The sequence below is a fragment of the Salvelinus namaycush genome, chromosome 32 (assembly GCF_016432855.1).
Source record: "Salvelinus namaycush isolate Seneca chromosome 32, SaNama_1.0, whole genome shotgun sequence".
In the NCBI taxonomy this organism is placed as follows: Eukaryota; Metazoa; Chordata; class Actinopteri; order Salmoniformes; family Salmonidae; genus Salvelinus; species Salvelinus namaycush.
This window is the reverse complement of record NC_052338.1, coordinates 11,688,321-11,709,046: the sequence shown is the minus strand read 5'-3', so window position 1 is coordinate 11,709,046 and position 20,726 is coordinate 11,688,321. Positions and strand designations below refer to the sequence as shown.

The 20,726-nt window shown below is 43.8% G+C and overlaps 2 protein-coding genes, 1 non-coding gene and 1 pseudogene across 3 annotated transcripts; 1 reads left to right on the top strand and 3 right to left on the bottom strand.

Annotated features, from left to right (window-relative positions):
• Positions 1-4,280: 4,280 nt before the first annotated feature.
• On the bottom strand, positions 4,281-4,356 carry trnaa-ugc. Its single transcript has one exon. It is a non-coding gene; the product is annotated as a tRNA-Ala (tRNA).
• Positions 4,357-5,348: 992 nt separating this feature from the next.
• Positions 5,349-6,287, bottom strand: LOC120026828 (leukotriene B4 receptor 1-like). The gene has a single exon (XM_038971540.1). The coding sequence runs from the start codon at positions 6,285-6,287 to the stop codon at positions 5,349-5,351; it is 939 nt and encodes a 312-aa protein (XP_038827468.1).
• Positions 6,288-7,693: 1,406 nt separating this feature from the next.
• On the bottom strand, positions 7,694-15,247 carry LOC120026827. The gene is made up of 4 exons (XM_038971537.1): positions 15,165-15,247; positions 14,715-15,042; positions 8,231-8,306; positions 7,694-7,936 (listed from the first exon to the last, which is right to left on the bottom strand). Exons 1-4 carry the CDS (start codon positions 15,211-15,213, stop codon positions 7,694-7,696), a joined length of 696 nt encoding a protein of 231 aa, XP_038827465.1. The 5' UTR covers positions 15,214-15,247.
• LOC120026826 lies at positions 15,212-17,794 on the top strand (annotated as a pseudogene).
• Positions 17,795-20,726: the final 2,932 nt, after the last annotated feature.

Genomic DNA, 20,726 nt, shown 5'->3' with positions numbered 1-20,726 from the left:
ATTATTCAAAAATAGTCCGGTGTCCTCTGAATGTTTCCTGCGCGCGACAGAAGGGCTCCCCATTTTCCTTTTGTCTCTTAATGAATAGGTTATGGTCCGTTTGAAATATTATCGATTATGTTTGTTAAAAACAACCTGAGGATTGATTATAAAACACATTGACATGTTTCTACGACCATTACGGATACTTTTTGGAATTTGTCGAACGGAACACGGCTTTTGTTTTCTCAACATAATGCACAACCCAAATTGCGTTTTTTTGTGATAAAAGTAATATTTATCGAACAAAAGAACATTTGTTGTGTAACTGGGAGTCTCGTGAGTGGAAACATCCGAAGATTATCAAAGGAAAGCGATTAATTTTATTGCTTTTCTGACTTTCGTGACCATGCAAATTTGGGGCTAGCTGTTGTAGCATTGAAAGCTACACTCACAAAAGCTTGGATTTCTTTCGCTGTAAAATATATTTTAAAAATCTGACACAATAGGTGGATTAACAACAAGCTAAGCTGTGTTTTGGTATATTTCACTTGTGATTGCATGATTATCATTTTTTTTTGTAATATTTATGCATTTGGCGCCCTGCAATTCTAGCGGTTGTTTAGGAAAGTGATCCCGTAAAAGGGATCCGTAGCGCAGAGACGTTAAGAGCAGTTGGAGGCCAAGGAAGGAGTGTTGTATGGCATTGAAGCTCGTTTGGAGGTTAGTTAACACAGTGTCCAAAAAAGGGCCAGATGTATACAGAATGATGTCGTCTGCGTAGAGGTGGATCAGGGAATCACTCGCAGAAAGAGCGACATCGTTGATATATACAGAGAAAAGAGTCGGCCCGAGAATTGAACCCTGTGGTACCCCCATAGAGACTGCCAGAGGTCCGGACAACAGGCCCGCTGATTTGACACACTGAACTCTGACTGCGAAGTAGTTGGTGAACCAGGCGAGGCAGTCATTTGAGAAACCAAGGCGATTGAGTCTGCCGATAAGAATACGGTGATTGACAGAGTCGAAAGCCTTGGACAGGTCGATGAAGACGGCTGCACAGTACTGTCTTTTATCGATGGCGGTTATGATATCGTTTAGTACCTTGACAATGGCTGACGTGCACCCATGACCAGCTCGGAAATCGGATTGCACAGTGGAGAAGGTACGGTGGGATTCTAAATGGTCAGTGATCTGTTTGTTAACTTGGCTTTCGAAGACTATAGAAAGGCAGGGCAGGATGGATATAGGTCTATAACAGTTTGGGTCTAGAGTGTCATCCCCTTTGAAGAGGGGGATGACCGCGGCAGCTTTCCAATCTTTAGGGATCTCGGACGATACGAAAGAGAGGTTGAACAGACTGGTAATAGCGGTTGCAACAATTGCGGCGGATAATTTTAGAAAGAGAGGGTCCAGATTGTCTAGCCCAGCTGATTTGTATCTGCTGTTCAAAATGAAATATTCACTTACTTCTGATATGATTTCCTTGTAATTTGTTAACAATGCAATTAACTATCACTTAATTAATCAAACTGCTCAAAACTGATAACTACCGAACCAAAATAATGTAGTGCCTGGTTAATGTATAACTGCTAAACACTGTACATTTCTATATTTTTACCTCAGAAAATATAGAAATTTGACATCAATTTATGTTGGAAGGTAAAACCAAACTATATATGAATGTGGCTGTAAATACTACATCATCATTCTACATCAACCATTTTAATTTGCTCAAATTACGTTGGTAACCAGTTTATAATAGCAACCTCGGGGATTTGTGGTATATGGCCAATATACCACGGCTAAGGGCTGTATCCGGGCACTCCGAGTTGCGTAGTGCTTACGAACAGCCCTTAGCCGTGGTATATTGGCCATATACCACACACCCTCGTGCCTTATTGCTTAATTATAGTGTACAATGTACTGTTGAAATACCTGGGTTGTATATAACAATATATTCCAGTCATTAGCTAAATTTCATTGATACACTGCAAGCTGATGAATTTCAAGCAGAGAGACAGGCGATACTGTATCAGTAGAGAAGCTGATTTTGGCACAGTGTTGCATGGGGCAGAAATGGCATACAACATGACTCTGTAAAAAGACCGCTATTGTGAACCACTAATCTAACTTTGGGTTGGGGAAGTCCTGTGGTTCGGGGGTGGAATGGGAACTGTTTGTCTTGTTCAGTCTCATCACTTGTTTTTCTGTCCACGTGTACCTGTTTTGTGTACCTCATTAAAAAGATACAACCATTTGATCACCAAAATATAATAAATGGTATTCAACGCCGTGCTACAGTTTTAAAGTAGCCAACTGCTTTACAATACTCCTACGTACAGTATGCACTGTATAAGGATAATAAAACTATAAGACTGACATACAGTGCCTTCAGGAAGTATTCATACCCCTTGAATTATGCCACATTATGTTGTGTTACAGCCTGAATTCAAAATGCATGAAAAATATTGTTTCCCCAACGATCTACACACAATACCCCATAATGACCAAGTGAAAACATGTTTTGGAAAACTTTGGCAATGTATTGAAAATGAAATATAGAAACAACTAATTTACATAAGTTTGCCCACCCATGAGTCAATACTTAGAACCACCTTTGGCAGTGATTACAGCTGTGAGTCTTTCTGGGTAAGTCTCTAAGAGCTGTCCACACTTGGATTGTGCAACATTTCCCATTACTCTTTTGAAAATTCTTCAAGCTCTGTCAAATTGGTTGTTGATCATTGATAAATAAAAATGTTTAGGTTTTGCCATAGATTTTTCAAGTCAAAACTGTAACTCGGCCACACCGGAACATTTACTGTCTTCTTGGTAAGCAACTCCAGTGCAGATTTTGCCATAGATTTTTCAAGTCAAAACTGTAACTCGGCCACACCGGAACATTTACTGTCTTCTTGGTAAGCAACTCCAGTGCAGATTTGCCTCATTTTAGGTTATAGTCCTGCTGAAAGGTGAATTTGTTTCCCAATGTCTGGTGGAAAGGAGACTAAACCAGGTTTTCCTATAGGATTTTACCTGTGCTTGGCTCCATTCCATTTATTTTTTATCCTGAAAAACTCCCAGGTCCATAACGATTACAAGCATACCCATAACATGAAGCAGTTACCACTATGTTTGAAAATGTGGAGAGTGGTACTCAGTAATGTGTTGTATTGGATTTGCCCCGAACATAACACTTCGTATTCAGGACAAAGAATTAATTGCAATTTTTTTTGAAGTATTATTTTTGTGCCTTGTTGCAAACAGGATGCATGTTTTGAAATATTTGTATTCTGTACAGGCTTCCTTCTTTTTACTTTGTCAATTAGATTAGTATTGTGGAGTAACTACAATGTTGTTGATCCATTCTCCGATTTCTCCTATCACAGCCATTAAACTCTGTAACTGTTTTAAAGTCACCATTGGCCTCATGGTGAAATTCCTTCCTCTCCGGCAACTGAGTTAGGAAGGACGCTTGTATCTTTGTAGTGACTGGGTGTATTGATGCACCATCCAAAGGGTAACTAAATAAATTCAATAGCTACATTCTGTATCCTGAACTTATTTAGGATTGCCATAACAAAAGGGTTGAATACTTATTGACTCAAGACAATTCAGCTTTCACTTTTTATTAATTTGTAAACATTTCTTAGAACATTATTTGACTTTGACATTACGGGAGATTGTGTGTAGGCCAGTGACACAAAATCTTATTTTAATCTATTTTAAAATCAGGCTGGAAAAAAACTGTGGAAAAAGTCAAGGGGTGTGAATACTTTCTGAAGGCACTGTATTTCTGAACATGCTCACAACCTGCCATTGGATTCAAATGATTTAAAACATTGTGCATGTCAAGTTATGGTCAAATACTCTGTGGAAAATTATATTTACACTCTACTATAATTTGAAATGATATTTACCATCTACTATTCTTTCCATTCAGCACCTCAAAAAGAATAGCAAGTTAGATTTGATTTTGCTTGAATGACTCAAGAGTGAAAGGCCTGTGAAACCCCAATGAATGCACAATCAAAGTTCTGAACATAAGATAGAGGGCATTACAAGTGTTATGAATTTCGAGATTTGTACTTAGAGTTTTGAAAATATACCACTTACATCTGAAAATGTGCAAGTTCCCCAGAACCGTATAAAAAGAAAGTTACACTCTATATACCCATTAAGTTGTTGGGAGCATTTGCAGGGTGTGTGACGCATATCTACATTTACATTTAAGTCATTTAGCAGACGCTCTTATCCAGAGCGACTTACAAGTACATACATTCATACTTTTTTTGTACTGGCCCCCCGTGGGAATCGAACCCACAACCCTGGCGTTGCAAGCGCCATGCTCTACCAACTGAGCCACACGGGGCCACTAGATCTATGTAGAGTGTACTACTTTCTCTCTTTCTATTTATACAGTTAGTCAGCACCTCTACATTAAATGCTGGGTGTTCGTCAGCTCATGATTTATACCACCTGATCATAACCCCCAAAAAACTGTTTATACTTTCATAATATGTTTTAAACTACAGTATGTCAATCTCAAGCTTTTTTTCTCATTTTGAACCTCAAGGTATGTTCCTTTGGGTGCAGATAAAGTTGTTTGTCCGTGTACCAAATGTGTTGTTACATCTGACATATGGTAAGTTCTATCTTCATTTGGTTCAGAATAATTTTTTTCCGCAGTTTTGGCAAATTGGCTCACTACTTGTTGCGTCTTAGACTGAAACTGAAATGGTTGAACCCATATTGGGCATCCGAGTGGTGTAAGGTTTGGAATGCATGCTTTAATTGATCAATTTAGGTAGAAATGTTGTTGCATAGATCTAGTGTGTTTTTCCATTGTGCCTCACTGCTCAAATACCTAATTTTGACATACAATGAGGCAACTTCACAAGTATGACGAAATATTCAAAGACACTAAGCTTGGAGCTTCTCTGAACCAAAGCAGAAGTACATGTACTATAAGAGAAACTTATTCATGGTAACCAAATATATGTATTTATTCATGGGAAAACTGACAGAAGCAATACAATTTAGGCTTTGACCAATGGAGGTCAAGCTTGAAGGGCGTTAGATCACCGAAATAACAAATCTAGGCTAACCTATGGATACCTAGAAGTACAGCCTATACAGTCAGCAACCCAAAACGTAGGTTTTGTTGAGGACAAAATAGCAGGTGCAATGGGACTCTAATTTGGCTGCTCTAAAAACCAAGTCAAGAACGCCTAAAAAAAGCTATTTATTTTTTTAGAGTACCCTGATTTGTTAAGGTTAGGGTTAGGGGGGTTGATTATGGGTAGGCTGAGGGTTAGAATTAGGGGTTGGCCTTTAGTCACACCAGCAGAGCACAGCTTCAGACATCAGATATTTGTGACCTGCATCCTGCTGTCGCCCCTCGACGACGACTTGGGCTGCTCACGGATTCTCCGCGAGGCGAAGGCGTACAGGAAGGGGTCCAGGCAGCTGTTAAAAAACGTAAAGCTCCGGACGACACGCGCTGCTGCGCTTCTGTGGCTCAGCAGCGCTGCCGACGCCTCTGGCCAGGAAGTCTGCAGCACAATGCCGGCGATGTCCACCACATTGACAATGTGCACAGGGATCCAGAGGATGAAAAAGGCGACCACCACACTGGTGACCAGCCGCGTCAACTTTGCACTGCTGAACAGCGCAGTCTGGTTCACCCGCCGGTGGAGGCAGCAGTAGGACGTGACCAGCACAGAGAACGGAATCACGAACCCTAAAAGGGTCTCCAAGACGAGGACAGCAACTCTTTCAGCATCGGAACCCGTGTGTCGCTGGCACTTGAGCTCGCCATTGCGCACATCGCGAGTGGCAACGGCGGGAGCAGTCAGAGCACAGGCGAGCCCCCACAGGGCCAGGAGCAGCACCACCTCCCCCTTGCGCCCCAGCCTGTTCCACATCTGCGGGTATAGCACCTGGAGGTAGCGCTGGACACCGAGTAGAGTGACAGTTAGCACGTTAGCATACAGGCTGAGATAGAGCAGGAACGTGGCTAACTTGCATGCAGCACGGCCCAGAGTCCAGCCGTGCAGGAGAGTATAGATCCACACGGGCACCGTGGCCAGGCACAGGATGTCGGAGGAAGCCAGGTTCAGCATGAGGCACAGGGTGAAGTTGGGGCGTCGGGACGAGCGGCGCAGGATGACCACCAGGACAGCTATGTTACCAGGGAGGCCAAGCGCACAGCACAACCCCAGGACGGTACTCGAAATCAGGCGGCCCGAATCCGGGGAGGTGGAGTCCAAGCTAGAGTTGCTGGAGGAGTTCATGTTCACCATTGTCCGTGAAAGAATAAGAGCTATCTTGAAGACAGTAGACTTTAGACATCTAATTCTTTAGTTTCTCGTTCTTGAAATCCTCACAAGTTTGTTATCTTCTCTTGTCATAGAGTAGTAATGAGGAAACTGATGTGGGTTAACTGCCTCTGGCCAGCTTCCTCCTGACAAAGCTGTGTGTGTGTGTGATAGAGATTGAGTCAGAGAGAGAGATATTTGTGTTTGTGGTTAACAATTAGATACTTCCAATTTTGTCATTAAGGCTTCACTCAACCTGATTCTCATAAATAGTCACATGACACTGAGAAGATAGTTTTAAGCTATAGGCAAAACATATAAAGTAGATTTTAGCTGTGTCTAGGGGCAAGCCACACAGTTTTTATATATTTTTTCCCCATTAAATAATTCATTTTTTTAATGTGATTTTTTCATGTGCAAAAAGTTTTAATGATTTGAACTTTTGACAGATAAATGGATGTGTAATGCATTTAATCCATCTCTGTGTTGTTGGCTCTCTTTGAATGTATGACCAAAGTTTAATGCTTCCATTTAGTGTCAAAATAAGGCTAGAAAAACTACAATTCTTCCCTGCAACAGATTCTAGCATGAATCTACCATGACTGCTATCTTCTGTTATCTTAATTTCGGAAGCTATTGACAACAACTGGACATTTGTATAAAGCACATTTACTTGGAGATACACATATACTTCCATTATCGTGTTTCTTTACCTCACATCGTCGATTATGAGCATTTTTTTTTAAATATTATATTTTCTATATTATCATATATATTATTATTAATATTAGTATTATCATCAGCAGGTGAATCAAAACCAAGACTGAAGGCAATATACTGGTTCTCACAAACACGCTAGGAAAAGGCTTAGTAGAGTCTAAACAAACAATACCTCACAAAGTCACAAACAGAATGAACTGAACTAAATAAGGAGCTGATGAGACCAGGTGAGTAACTAACACAGGTGAAATCAATGAACAAAAATGAAAGACAGGGCAACGTTCAAGAACACAACTAAACAGAACACAAGTCTGACTAAAATAATAAGTACGGAACCTTACATCAGGAATGAGTTAGTTTCATTGTCCAACTATTATCTTTTGTCAGTTAAAACCTCAACCTTTTACCAGAACCGTTTTCTGTCACCATCTCAAACAGCCAGTCCATTCATTCCAACCACAATACACAATCCTTATCAAGAGTCATGGAGTCCGAAAGCGATCAGATCCAATGTGGACTAGGTGGGTCTGTCAATACCAGTCGAGGTCAATCGAGACCCATCAATTCAGATAGGATGGAGTGCATAGAATCATTATGGACAAACAGTGCGGAAGACAGGAAAGAAAATGACTCTTGCGGTTCAGCGGTTGTCAGTGAATCAAACATCACTGTCAAACATAGTCGTCCTCTTCTGAGGAGGAGAGCATCATGCCGCCGCTGTCGTCACTGTAACAGCGGGCCAGGAGGTGGAGTTGCTCCAGGGACTCCTGGAAGTCGGTCAGCTCAGGCCCCTGGGAGAGGAAGCTGGGGGCAATGCGGCGGGGGTCCAGGGCGCTTGCACCGCGCTGCAGCTCCGTCAGCCACGGGCCGGAGACGACTGCGGGGAGAAGAGCACGGGAACGGAGGGGACCGCGCTGTGGAAGAGAGGATAGGGATAGGGAGATAAGGTTAGAGGGATGGACCTGACAATAACAAGCGAGACTGTTGGATACAAGCATAGTGAGACATATCTTTATATGTGACATAAGGTTAGAGAGATGGGCTTGGCAATATTGAAAGTGACAATTAAATACAGACATAGGCATATATGTGGAAGAGAAAATTGAATAGACTTATTTACGGATAGATATCATAACTCTTCCGAGGAGGAGCGCATCGGGCCGGTGCTGTCATCGCGGTAACAGAAGGACCAGGAGGCGGAGTTGTACCAGTGACTCCTGAATGTAAGCTAGCTCAGGCCCCTGGGAGAGGAAGCTGGGTGCTCCGTGGTGGGGGTGTAGTGTGCTTCCACAAGAAAAGTGGGTGAGAGTCACAGGTGTGACTAGTTTCCTCATTAACCCAGCGAGAGCTTCCATTGGATAATAATCTCATGTGATTTGAGATGTGCCCATTTAAACCCTCCTGTTTATCTGTTCCAAACGGCCGCCCAAGGGAGGTGATGCAGTCCAGAGGTATGGAGGTTTACTGGAGCATGTGGGAAATGGAGTCTTGTGAGTTTGAGGCAAACAAGATGGACAGCTGCCTCCTGGGCTGCACCACCTCCTGTGGCTTTTTGTTTCTTTGATTGTTTGTTAGTTTTATTTTGCACTAGCAGTAACCCTGACAGATATATTGTCACGTTTTCTGATGTATATAAAAATGCCGATACTACTGTGTACAGGTCAGAGATTCAAAGGTTTGTCATTTGGTGTGATGAGCACCATCTCATCCTTAATGTAAAGATAACGGAGGAGACGGTGTTTGACCCCAACTCTGTCGGTGACCACGTGTCTGTGGTTGTCCACAATGCCAACATAGCACAGGTTAGTTCATATAAGTACCTGGGTGTACACTTGGACAAGGAGTCCAACAACGCCTCTATTTCCTACCTAGACTAAGGGATTTTGGAGTTGACCAGAAAAAAATGCTCCTATTCTACCATGCGGTCATAGAGAGAATCCTGAGATACGGCATCACAGTCTGGATTAGCAATTTATCAAACTGCCCTGAGGGTCATGGGTGTGAGGTAACATCACTCCCTGCAGACTATTTTTGAATAGACCGTCATCAGACAAGCTCAGAAAATTATTTCATATCCCTCCCATGTCCTTTATTAGGGTTCCTCCTCCCCTCAGACAGACACGATAGTGTCCCTCCTCCCCTCAGACAGACGCTATAGGTTCCCTCCTCCCCTCAGACAGACGCTATAGGTTCCCTCCTCCCCTCAGACAGACTCTATAGGGTCCCTCCTCCCCTCAGACAGACGCTATAGGGTCCCTCCTCCCCTCAGACAGACACGATAGTGTCCCTCCTCCGCTCAGACAGACGCTATAGGGTCCCTCCTACCCTCAGACAGACACGATAGTGTCCCTCCTCCCCTCAGACAGACGCTATAGGGTCCGTCCTACCCTCAGACAGACTCTATAGGGTCCCTCCTCCCCTCAGACAGACGCTATAGGGTCCCTCCTCCCCTCAGACAGACTCTATAGGGTCCCTCCTCCCCTCAGACAGACACGATAGTGTCCCTCCTCCTCTCAGACAGACGCTATAGGGTCCCTCCTCCCCTCAGACAGACGCTATAGGGTCCCTCCTCCCCTCAGACAGACTCTATAGGGTCCCTCCTCCCCTCAGACAGACACGATAGTGTCCCTCCTCCTCTCAGACAGACGCTATAGGGTCCCTCCTCCCCTCAGACAGACGCTATAGGGTCCCTCCTCCCCTCAGACAGACGCTATAGTGTCCCTCCTCCCCTCAGACAGACTCTATCCCGTCCCTCCTCCCCTCAGACAGACACGATAGTGTCCCTCCTCCTCTCAGACAGACGCTATAGGGTCCCTCCTCCCCTCAGACAGACACGATAGTGTCCCTCCTCCTCTCAGACAGACGCTATAGGGTCCCTCCTCCCCTCAGACAGACACTATAGGGTCCCTCCTCCCCTCAGACAGACTCTATCCCGTCCCTCCTCCCCTCAGACAGATGCTATAGGGTCCCTCCTCCCCTCAGACAGACGCTATAGGGTCCCTCCTCCCCTCAGACAGACTCTATAGGGTCCCTCCTCCCCTCAGACAGACTCTATAGGGTCCCTCCTCCCCTCAGACAGACTCTATCCCGTCCCTCCTCCCCTCAGACAGACTCTATAGGGTCCCTCCTCCCCTCAGACAGACTCTATCCCGTCCCTCCTCCCCTCAGACAGACTCTATAGGGTCCCTCCTCCCCTCAGACAGACTCTATAGGGTCCCTCCTCTCCTCAGACAGACTCTATCCCGTCCCTCCTCCCCTCAGACAGACGCTATAGGGTCCCTCCTCCCCTCAGACAGACGCTATAGGGTCCCTCCTCCCCTCAGACAGACTCTATAGGGTCCCTCCTCCCCTCAGACAGACTCTATCCCGTCCCTCCTCCCCTCAGACAGACGCTATAGGGTCCCTCCTCCCCTCAGACAGACGCTATAGGGTCCCTCCTCCCCTCAGACAGACGCTATAGGGTCCCTCCTCCCCTCAGACAGACTCTATAGGGTCCCTCCTCCCCTCAGACAGACTCTATAGGGTCCCTCCTCCCCTCAGACAGACGCTATAGGGTCCCTCCTCCCCTCAGACAGACTCTATCCCGTCCCTCCTCCCCTCAGACAGACTCTATAGGGTCCCTCCTCCCCTCAGACAGACGCTATAGGGTCCCTCCTCCCCTCAGACAGACTCTATAGGGTCCCTCCTCCCCTCAGACAGACTCTATAGGGTCCCTCCTCCCCTCAGACAGACGCTATAGGGTCCCTCCTCCCCTCAGACAGACTCTATAGGGTCCCTCCTCCCCTCAGACAGACGCTATAGGGTCCCTCCTCCCCTCAGACAGACTCTATAGGGTCCCTCCTCCCCTCAGACAGACTCTATAGGGTCCCTCCTCCCCTCAGACAGACTCTATAGGGTCCCTCCTCCCCTCAGACAGACTCTAACCCGTCCCTCCTCCCCTCAGACAGACGCTATAGGGTCCCTCCTCCCCTCAGACAGACGCTATAGGGTCCCTCCTCTCCTCAGACAGACTCTATAGGGTCCCTCCTCCCCTCAGACAGACTCTATTGGGTCCCTCCTCCCCTCAGACAGACTCTATAGGGTCCCTCCTCCCCTCAGACAGACTCTATAGGGTCCCTCCTCCCCTCAGACAGACTCTATAGGGTCCCTCCTCCCCTCAGACAGACTCTATAGGGTCCCTCCTCTCCTCAGACAGACTCTATAGGGTCCCTCCTCCCCTCAGACAGACTCTATAGGGTCCCTCCTCCCCTCAGACAGACTCTATTGGGTCCCTCCTCCCCTCAGACAGACTCTATAGGGTCCCTCCTCCCCTCAGACAGACTCTATAGGGTCCCTCCTCCCCTCAGACAGACTCTATTGGGTCACTCCTCCCCTCAGACAGACTCTATAGGGTCCCTCCTCCCCTCAGACAGACTCTATAGGGTCCCTCCTCCCCTCAGACAGACTCTATTGGGTCCCTCCTCCCCTCAGACAGACTCTATAGGGTCCCTCCTCCCCTCAGACAGACTCTATTGGGTCCCTCCTCCCCTCAGACAGACTCTATAGGGTCCCTCCTCCCCTCAGACAGACTCTATAGGGTCCCTCCTCCCCTCAGACAGACTCTATTGGGTCCCTCCTCCCCTCAGACAGGTCCCTCCTATAACGTTTGTGTTTGGTCTCTACCTTACTCTGCGTGCTCAACTCAGATCCAAAAGGACCTTTGAAACACACAAGACTGTAAGTCGCTTTACATAGATGTGTCTGCTCAATGGCATATATTATATATATATATATATATATACATTTGACGTCGGAAGTTTACATACACTTAGGTTGGAGTCATTAAAACTCGTTTTTCAACCACTCCACAAATTTCTTGTTAACAAACTATAGCTTTGGCAAGTCGGTTAGGACATCTACTTTGTGCATGACACAAGTAATTTTCCAACAATTGTTTACAGACAGATTATTTCACATATAATTCACTGTATCACAATTCCTCACTGTATCACAATTCCACTGTGCCTTTAAACAACTTGGAAAATTACAGAAAATTATGTAATGGCTTTAGAAGCTTCTGATAGGCTAATTGACATCATTTGAGTCATTTGCAGGTGTACCTGTGGATATATTTCAAGGCCTACCTTCAAACTCAGTGCCTCTTTGCTTGACATCATGGGAAAATCAAAATAAATCAGCCAAAATTTTAGACCTCCACAAGTCTGGTTCATCCTTGGGAGCAATTTCCAAACGTCTTAAGGTACCATGTTCATCTGTACATTCAATAGCACGCAAGTATAAACACCATGGGACCATGCAGCCGTCATACCGCTCAGGAAGGAGACTCGTTCTGTCTCCTAGAGATGAACGTACTGTACTTTGGTGCGAAATGTGCAAATCAATTCCAGAACAACAGCAAGGGACCTTGTGAAGATGCTGGAGGAAACAGGTACAAAAGTATATATATCCACAGTAAAAAGCGTCCTATATCAACTTAACCTGAAAGGCCGCTCAGCAAGGAAGAAGTCACTGCTCCAAAACCGCCATAAAAAGCCACACTAGGGTTTGCAACTGCACATGGGGACAAAGATAGTTGTCACGACTTCCGCCGAAGTCGGTTCCTCTCCTTGTTCGGGCGGCGCTCGGCGGTCGACATCGCCGGTTTTCTAGCTATCGCCGATCCACTTTTCATTTTCCATTGTTTTTGTCTTTGTTTCGCATACACCTGGTTTCATTTCCCAATTACTAGTCTTGTATTTAACCCTCTGTTTCCCCCATGTCTTTGTGTGTGATTGTTTATTGTTCAGGTCGGTACGTTTCCGGCTGTTTTTTTCCGGGTGCTGTTTTCACCCGTGTTTTGTGGTAACCGTTATTGTTCGCACATTGGTATGTTTACTTTGTGCTATTTATTCAGTATAGTGCATTGTTCACTCATCTCTGCTCTCCTGCGCCTGACTTCATGCACCAGCTACACCCACCGCCTGACATTAGTACTTTTTGGAGAAATGTCCTCTGGTCTGATGAAACAAAAATAGAACTGTTTGGCCATAATGACCATCGTTATGTTTGGAGGAAAAAGGGGCAGGCTTGCAAGCCAAAGATTACCATCCCAGCCGTGAAGCACGGGGTGGCAGCATCATGTTGTGGGGGTTCTTTGCTGCAGGAGGGACGGGTGCACTTCACAAAATAGATGGCATCATGAGGGAGGAAATTATGTGGATATATTGAAGCAACATCTCAAGACATCAGTCAGGAAGTTGAAGCTTGGTTGCAAATGGGTCTTCCAAATGGACAATGACCCCTGCATATGTCCAAAGTTGTTTCAAAATGGCTTAAGGACAACAAAGTCAAGGTACTGGAGTGGCCATCACAAAGCCCTGACCTCAGTCCCATAGAAAATTTGTGGGCAGAACTGAAAAAGCATGTGCGAGCAAGGAGGCCTACAAACCTGACTCAGCTACACCAGCTCTGTCAGGAGGAATGGGCCAAAATTCACTCAACTTATTGTGGGAAGCTTGTGGAAGGCTTCCCGAAGCGTTTGACCCAAGTTAAACAATTTAAAGGCAATGCTACCAAATACTAATTGAGTGTTTGGAAACGTCTGACCCACTGTGAATGTGAATAAAAGCTAAAATAAATAATTATCTCTACTATTACTCTGACATTTCACATTCTTAAAATAAAGTGGTGATCCTAACTGACCGAAGACAGGGAATTTTTACTAGGATTAAATATCAGGAATTGTGAAAAACTGAGTTTAAATGTATTTGGCTAAGGTTTATGTAAAATACTGTTCCAGTAGCAGCTGGAGGAGAGCAGCAGCAGCACAGACTGAAGAGAGACGTGTTATTGACGTGTTATTGCTAGTGTTTCCCAGCATCACCAGAGCGGGCACTCCTCCACAGAGGAACACTATTGTCTCCATGACCATCACCACCAAGAGATGACGTCATTCTCTATGGACTTAACATCATCTCTGACTCAACATTCTCAGGTTCATCATTTGAACGAGAAAGAACATTTATAGTGAAGCTAAATGTTAGTTGTATTTGGTGTAAGGGGTTTCTTGCAGGTTTGCTGCAGATCAATAGATATCATGTAATACTGACTACTAATGGCCCATCGTGTTTAGATGACTGTGTGTGAGGAGGCTTGAGTTTATAATGGGAGCACTAGTTGCACTGTCTGTCTATAGTCTTTTCACTGTATATTTACTGTACAAGATGGAGACCACAGTGGTGCTGTATCATACTATAGTGGGGCAATATCTGATACAATACTCCTGTGGTCACAGTGTATCATGAATGGTAGCTTCACACTGGGCACAGACAACAGTTCAACGTCTAGTTTTGATTTACATTTGGTTGAGTTGTCAACTAACCGTGAATTCAATGTGAAATCAACAACAAATGTTACCATGTCATTGTATTTAGGTTAAAAGTTGGGTAAAAAAAGACATAATGCCCTCACGCCGATGACTTTTTGCAAATCCAATTGGTTATCCATGTTGATTCAACTTCATCACAAAGATTTGTTTGGTTTAATTGATGTGGAAACAGCATTGATTCAACCAGTTTCTGCCCAGTGGGTTGAGTGTTTGTACAGTAGAACTCAGTGACGCATGTCATTGTCTTCGCCCTCAGCACCTGCAGTAAGTCCCAGCTACAGCAGTGGACTCTGACTGAGGGAGGTTTTTGTGCGGCTCTAAATCACTGTGTGAACACAGGACCACTGTGGTAACTCTGACAGTAGTAAACTCCTGTATCCTCAGCCTGGACTTTACTGATGGTCAGAGTGAAGTCAACACCATTTCCTCTCCCACTGCCACTGAACCTGGTGGAAACTCCTGTGAACCTGTCTGATGTGCGATAGATCAGGAGTTTAGGAGCGTCTACAGACGTCTGATGGTACCAGGCCAGGTAATACTGTGAGCCAGAGTACCGAGCAACTTTACTACTGGCGCTACAGTCAATAGAGACAGTTTGACCCGGCTGGACTGATTGAGCTGCAGACTGAGTCAATACATACTGGCCCCAAGACCCTGCAGAGAGAAAGAAGGAAAATATCACATTTAGGAAGGTCAAATATTTGTAAGATTATAACCGTAATTCCTCATTTACAACATGATGCTTGCATTCTGAAAATGTTCAAAATGTCTCTCACCTTGTGCGTAACAGACCAGAGTCCAGATGAAGATGGTGATGAAAGTCATGGTTGCCGTGGGTTCTGTTCAAATGAAATACAGCTCTCACATGAAGTGTTCAACTCACAGGGCTATAAACACTCCCAGAGCACTGAAGCATGTGATGCCAATGCAAAGTGTCTCTTTATGGAAATGTTCCTCCTGGCAAATCACTGCACTGTCATTGAGAAAAGTTCTGAAATCCTCCTCCATGTGTTGTCTGAAAGTCATTACAAAAAAGTATTTATACTGACACATTCCATCATTGCTGTATCAAGCTCTTTTCATGATTACTTGTTACAATATGATTAAATATTATCAACATAGTGCACAGCAGTTTTCATACTGTTGAAGTTTATTGGGGAACGGGGAACGTGAATGTGTCCAATCTCCTGGAGTTCCAGACTGTACCAGTAGGGGGCATCAGTGACAAAGTAAGATTCATTGATCAGGTCCATGTTGTGTTAAAAACGTTCCCCTCTGTGTCTGTCTGGAGGTTTTTGTACTGCGAGTCAATCAGACTCTATCACTGTGGTGGACTTTTGGTGGAGGGACCAAACTGAGTGTTGGTAGTAAGTATTCCATTTTCGATCTTGACCTCTATCAAAATCCCAATTCATTTTCTTAACACTATTACAACTACCTTAAATTGAAAGTGGAAATATGTATTTATTTTTTAAGAATTTGTGTTGTATTTATTAACCTTAGAAGAAAATTGAGTTAAATTAAAATGCCATTTCAAGATGATATATAAAACAAGGTGCTTATAAAGTGTGTATTAGTTTCGAACAATGGTGTTATTGTTGAAATCTGAGAGTGGTTTGGATAAATGTAGGTTTACAAAGAGCAAGAGCCGTGTCTCTATAGTTTCAAAGGTTTTTGTATGGCCGTTGCATGAGTTTGTATCACTGTGGTACACTTTTGGTGGAGGCACTAGACTGGATGTTGGAAGTAAGTTCATCTACATCTAATTTATTTTGTCCCCCTTAGTTTAACTATCTATTTGCTATATTGCTATCTTATTTTACATTTTATTTGATGTTTGCTATCTTTTGCAAAGTGCTGTTATCTTACAAAGTTCTGCTGTTCATAATAATATACTTTTGGTTACACCAGGGCTCACCAACCATGTTCCTGGAGAGCTACCCTCCTGTAAGTTTTCACTCCAACCCAAGTTGTAATTAACCTGATTCAGCTTATCAACCAGGTAATTATTAGAATCAGGTGAACTATATTAGGGTTGGAGTGAAAACCTACAGGACAATAGCTCTACAGGAACAGGGTTGTAGTGAAAACCTACAGGACAGTAGCTCTACAGGAACAGGGTTGTAGTGAAAACCTACAGGACAGTAGCTCTACAGGAACAGGGTTGGAGTGAAAACCTACAGGACAATAGCTCTACAGGAATGTAGCTCTACAGGAACAGGGTTGGAGTGAAAACCTACAGGACAGTAGCTCTACAGGAACAGGGTTGGAGTGAAAACCTACAGGAATGTAGCTCTACATGAACAGGGTTGGAGTGAAAACCTACAGGACAGTAGCTCTATAGGAACAGGGTTGGAGTGAAAATCTACAGGACAGTAGCTCTACAGGAACAGGGTTGGAGATCCATGCTCTTTCACTATGCTTGCTTGTTTTGTCACATAAACTGAAGTTAGGTGAACTATTAGAATTTTAGCAACCAGGAAATGGTGGAGTGATTTCTGCATAATGCATCTTTAAATTTAATATTATTTTGACATGGTTACGGTCAACTGGAAGTGACCTCCTCAGCATTATTTTAAACATCATCATTTAAGAATTGGTCATACGTTCTGTGGAATGTTCTTCAAAATAATAATAATAATGAATAATGAAATGCAGTTTGATTCCTAGTATTTTATCCCATTACAAAAAGGGAGAGGAGTGCTGAAATATTTTCTTTCAAAAAAGTTTAAGTTTTGAAGATAATTTAATGTATTTTCAGTAATCTCATATAGTTATAATATGCTTCAGTAGCTACTCAGAGGGAAGTGAAAGAGTGACAGAAAGACTGAGAAGCTGTGTGTTTGAGGGACAGAAACCTACTGAAAAAAACCCCATCTTAGTTTAAAGCTAAGATGTAAAACTGCTGCATCATTATTGTCATATCAGTCTGGTGATTGATTGACAGCTCCCCTCTCTCTAACTTCCCACCTGTCTGCTAGGTGACGTTCGTCCCACCATGACAGTCCTGCCCCCCTCCAGTGTGGAGCTGCAGCAGGGGAAGGCCACTCTCATGTGCCTTGCAAACAAGGGCTTCCCCACAGACTGGAAGCTGAGCTGAAAGGTGGATGGGAGCAGTAGCAGCACCTGGGAGGTGACCGGGAGCCCTGGGGTCCCGGAGAAGGACGGCCACTACAGCTGGAGCAGCACCCTGACCCTCCCTGTCGACCAGTGGAGGAAGGTGGGCTCTGTGACCTGTGAGGCCACCCAGGGCTCCCAGACTCCACTCTCGGAGACACTGAGGAGAGACCAGTGTTCTGATTAATGAGCTCCTCCTCTGACTGCACTGTTTTTATTCTGTTCTACACTTTTTACTCTGTCCTCGCCGTCTTACTGATCCAGCACTACTAGCAGCACAGGAGGTTGGTGGCACCATTAATAGGGAGGACGGGCTCATGGTTATGGCTGAAATGGAATACATGGAATGGTATCGAACTCATCAAACACATGGTTTCTATGTGATCCATACCATTCCATTCACTCCATTCCAGACATTATTATGAGCCGTCCTCCCCTCAGCAGCCTCCTGTGACTAGCACACTTCTGCTGGGCTAGACCCTGTATGGGAATCCATATCTCTCTGATTCCGATGTCATAGATCTGCTTGGCTTTCTTTATCACGTGTGTGATGCCCTTTATTGCTGTAATGCTGTTGGTTCTAACATGTTGAGATAATAAAGATATTCAATCTTTAAAATTGTTTGCCAGGATATCATTATTTAATGAGTTTTACCGTTAGACATTGAGATCTTTGTGATTTGTTTAGTTTCATGAGGAATGGAGAGCTCTGCCATGGAAAAGGATTTTACTATTACATTTCAGTTAAATAGCTTCGCTCAATGAATGCTTGGCTGATTGGGCCAAAGTTGGTACCAGTCAAAAGGATATCTACAGCACAGGAGGTTGGTGGCACCTTAATTGGGGAGGACTGGCTCATAGTGACGACTGGAACGGAATAAATGGAATAGTATTGAACTCATCAAACATATGGTTTCTATGTGTTTGATACCCTTCCATTCACTCCATTTCAGCCATTATTATGAGCCGTCCTCCCCTCAGCAGCCTCCTGTGATCTACAGTGAAACTAATACTGAAACCATGTACAATAAACTCACTGGTCTTCATGATATTACTAGTACTGAATCCATTAGCTATAAACTCACTGGTCTTCATGATATTACTAGTACTGAATCCATTAGCTATAAACTCACTGGTCGTCATGATATTTCTAATACTGAATCCATTAGCTATAAACTCACTGGTCTTCATGATATTACTAGTACTGAATCCATTAGCTATAAACTCACTGGTCGTCATGATATTACTAGTACTGAATCCATTAGCTATAAACTCACTGGTCGTCATGATATTTCTAATACTGAAGCCATGTGCTCTAAAATCACTGAATTTCTCTGGGGACAGGTGAACATCTGACTATGGTGCTGCTCTATTCTGGGAGCATGGCAGTTCCCTGCCCGTGCAAATCTGAGTTTCAACCCCACCACAGCTCACAATCTCTCAGCCTCAATCTTCTGGGACTGGGGCAGCTGTGTGTTTGACTAGAGAACTGAACATGGGCTGGGGAAGCAGATATTACACTGGACTTTGCATAATGTTCAAATAGGGGACTTCAATCTAAGATCTTTCATGAACTTGTATATGTAAACAAAATGTATTTGTGACAGATATGTATAATCGTGATATCAAAGTAGTACTTCTTGAATGGAATCAATATGACTGTATTCACTCTTTCGGGGTTGGAGGGCTATAGAAGTTGAGTAGGTGATGAATAGTTGGGAAGTTGGGTTTGGACAGGGTCAATATTCATGCATTTGTGTACTGAAATGGGTGATTTTCATAATATGAAGTTCAATCAAAACTTTCAACAAACATCTTGACTTTTTCTGAACGTTGTTCAACATTTCCTGCAAAATCAATCATTTCTTACATCTCTGTTTCCTTAGTGGTCCCAGTGTGTTTACACAAATGTCGTTTTTTGCAGAATACATTGAGAGATATGTACAGTAACATAGTCCATAGACAAGTCTAACCAATTCCATTGTTGTATTGTAGTGTCATATTTTGATGAAATGGTGTTTAGAATACTTTAGAATACAGGAGACTCCGTAGCTCTGCAGCTGTCTAGTCAGAGCAGTTCCTCTATAGCTGAGGGAGGTTTTTGTACGATGCTCTGACACAGTGAAACCCGTTGTACATCTGCTGACAGTAGTAATCTCCAGCATCTTCAACCTGGACTCCACTGACTGTCAGAGTGTAGTGAGAAGCAGATACACTCCCACTGAAACTCTGTCGCCCTCCTCTGACCACAGTGTGTTATGGCAGCTTGGGTGATAAAGTGGGTGTTTTACTTTATGGTGTTTTTCAATCATGTATTTGGTACAGTTCCACAAATCTAAGCATAAAAACCAAAACAGATCATCAAAATGGCTCATGTTTCAAAACTCTAAGCACATTTCCAACTGACTGAGTACAACAAACAAAGTCACATATCACTCTTTCAATTTGGATGCATATCTAATCGAATTATCTTTTCTTTTTTTTATTTCACCTCTATTTAACCAGCTAAGCTAGTTGAGAACAAGTTCTCATTTACAACTGCGACCTGGCCAAGATAAAGCAAAGCAGTGCGACACAAACAACAACACAGGGTTACACATGGAATAAACAAGCGCACAGTCAATAACACAATAGAAAAAAAGAAAGTCTATATACAGTGTGTGCAAATGGCGTGAGGAGGTAAGGCAATAAATAGGCCATAGTAGCAAAGTAATTACAATTTAGCAGATTAACACTGGAATGATAGATGAGCAGATGATGATGAGCAGATGATGATGTGCAAGTAGTGAAACTGGTGTGCAAAAGAGCAGAAAAGTGAATAAAAACAATATGGGGATGAGGTAGGTAGATTGGGTGGGCTATTTACAGATGGACTATGTACAGCTGCAGTGATCGGTTAGATCCTCTGATGATAGCTGATGTTTAAAGTTAGTAAGGGAAATGTAAGTCTCCAACTTCAGTGATTTTTGCAATTCGTTCCAGTCACTGGCAGAAGAGAACTGGAAGGAAAGGTGGCCAAAGGAGGTGTTGGCTTTGGGGATGACCAGTGAGATATACCTGCTGGAGCACGTGCTACGGGTGGGTGTTGTTATCGTGACGAGTGAGCTGAGATAAGGAGCTTTACCTAGCATAGACTTATAGATGACCTGGAGCCAGTGGGTCTGGCTACGAATATGTAGCGAGGGCCAGCCGACTAGAGCATACAGGTCACAATGGTGGGT

Excerpts from the sequence above, each read along its gene's own strand:
- LOC120026828 (XM_038971540.1), bottom strand. The coding sequence starts at position 6,287 with ATGGTGAACATGAACTCCTCCAGCAACTCTAGCTTGGACTCCACCTCC.
- LOC120026827 (XM_038971537.1), bottom strand. The coding sequence starts at position 15,213 with ATGACTTTCATCACCATCTTCATCTGGACTCTGGTCTGTTACGCACAA. Across the intron at positions 15,043-15,164 it reads TCTGGTCTGTTACGCACAAG|GGTCTTGGGGCCAGTATGTA; the intron begins GTGAGAGACATT and ends TTCTCTCTGCAG. Across the intron at positions 7,937-8,230 it reads CTTACATTCAGGAGTCACTG|CGCGGTCCCCTCCGTTCCCG; the intron begins GTACAACTCCGC and ends TCTCTTCCACAG.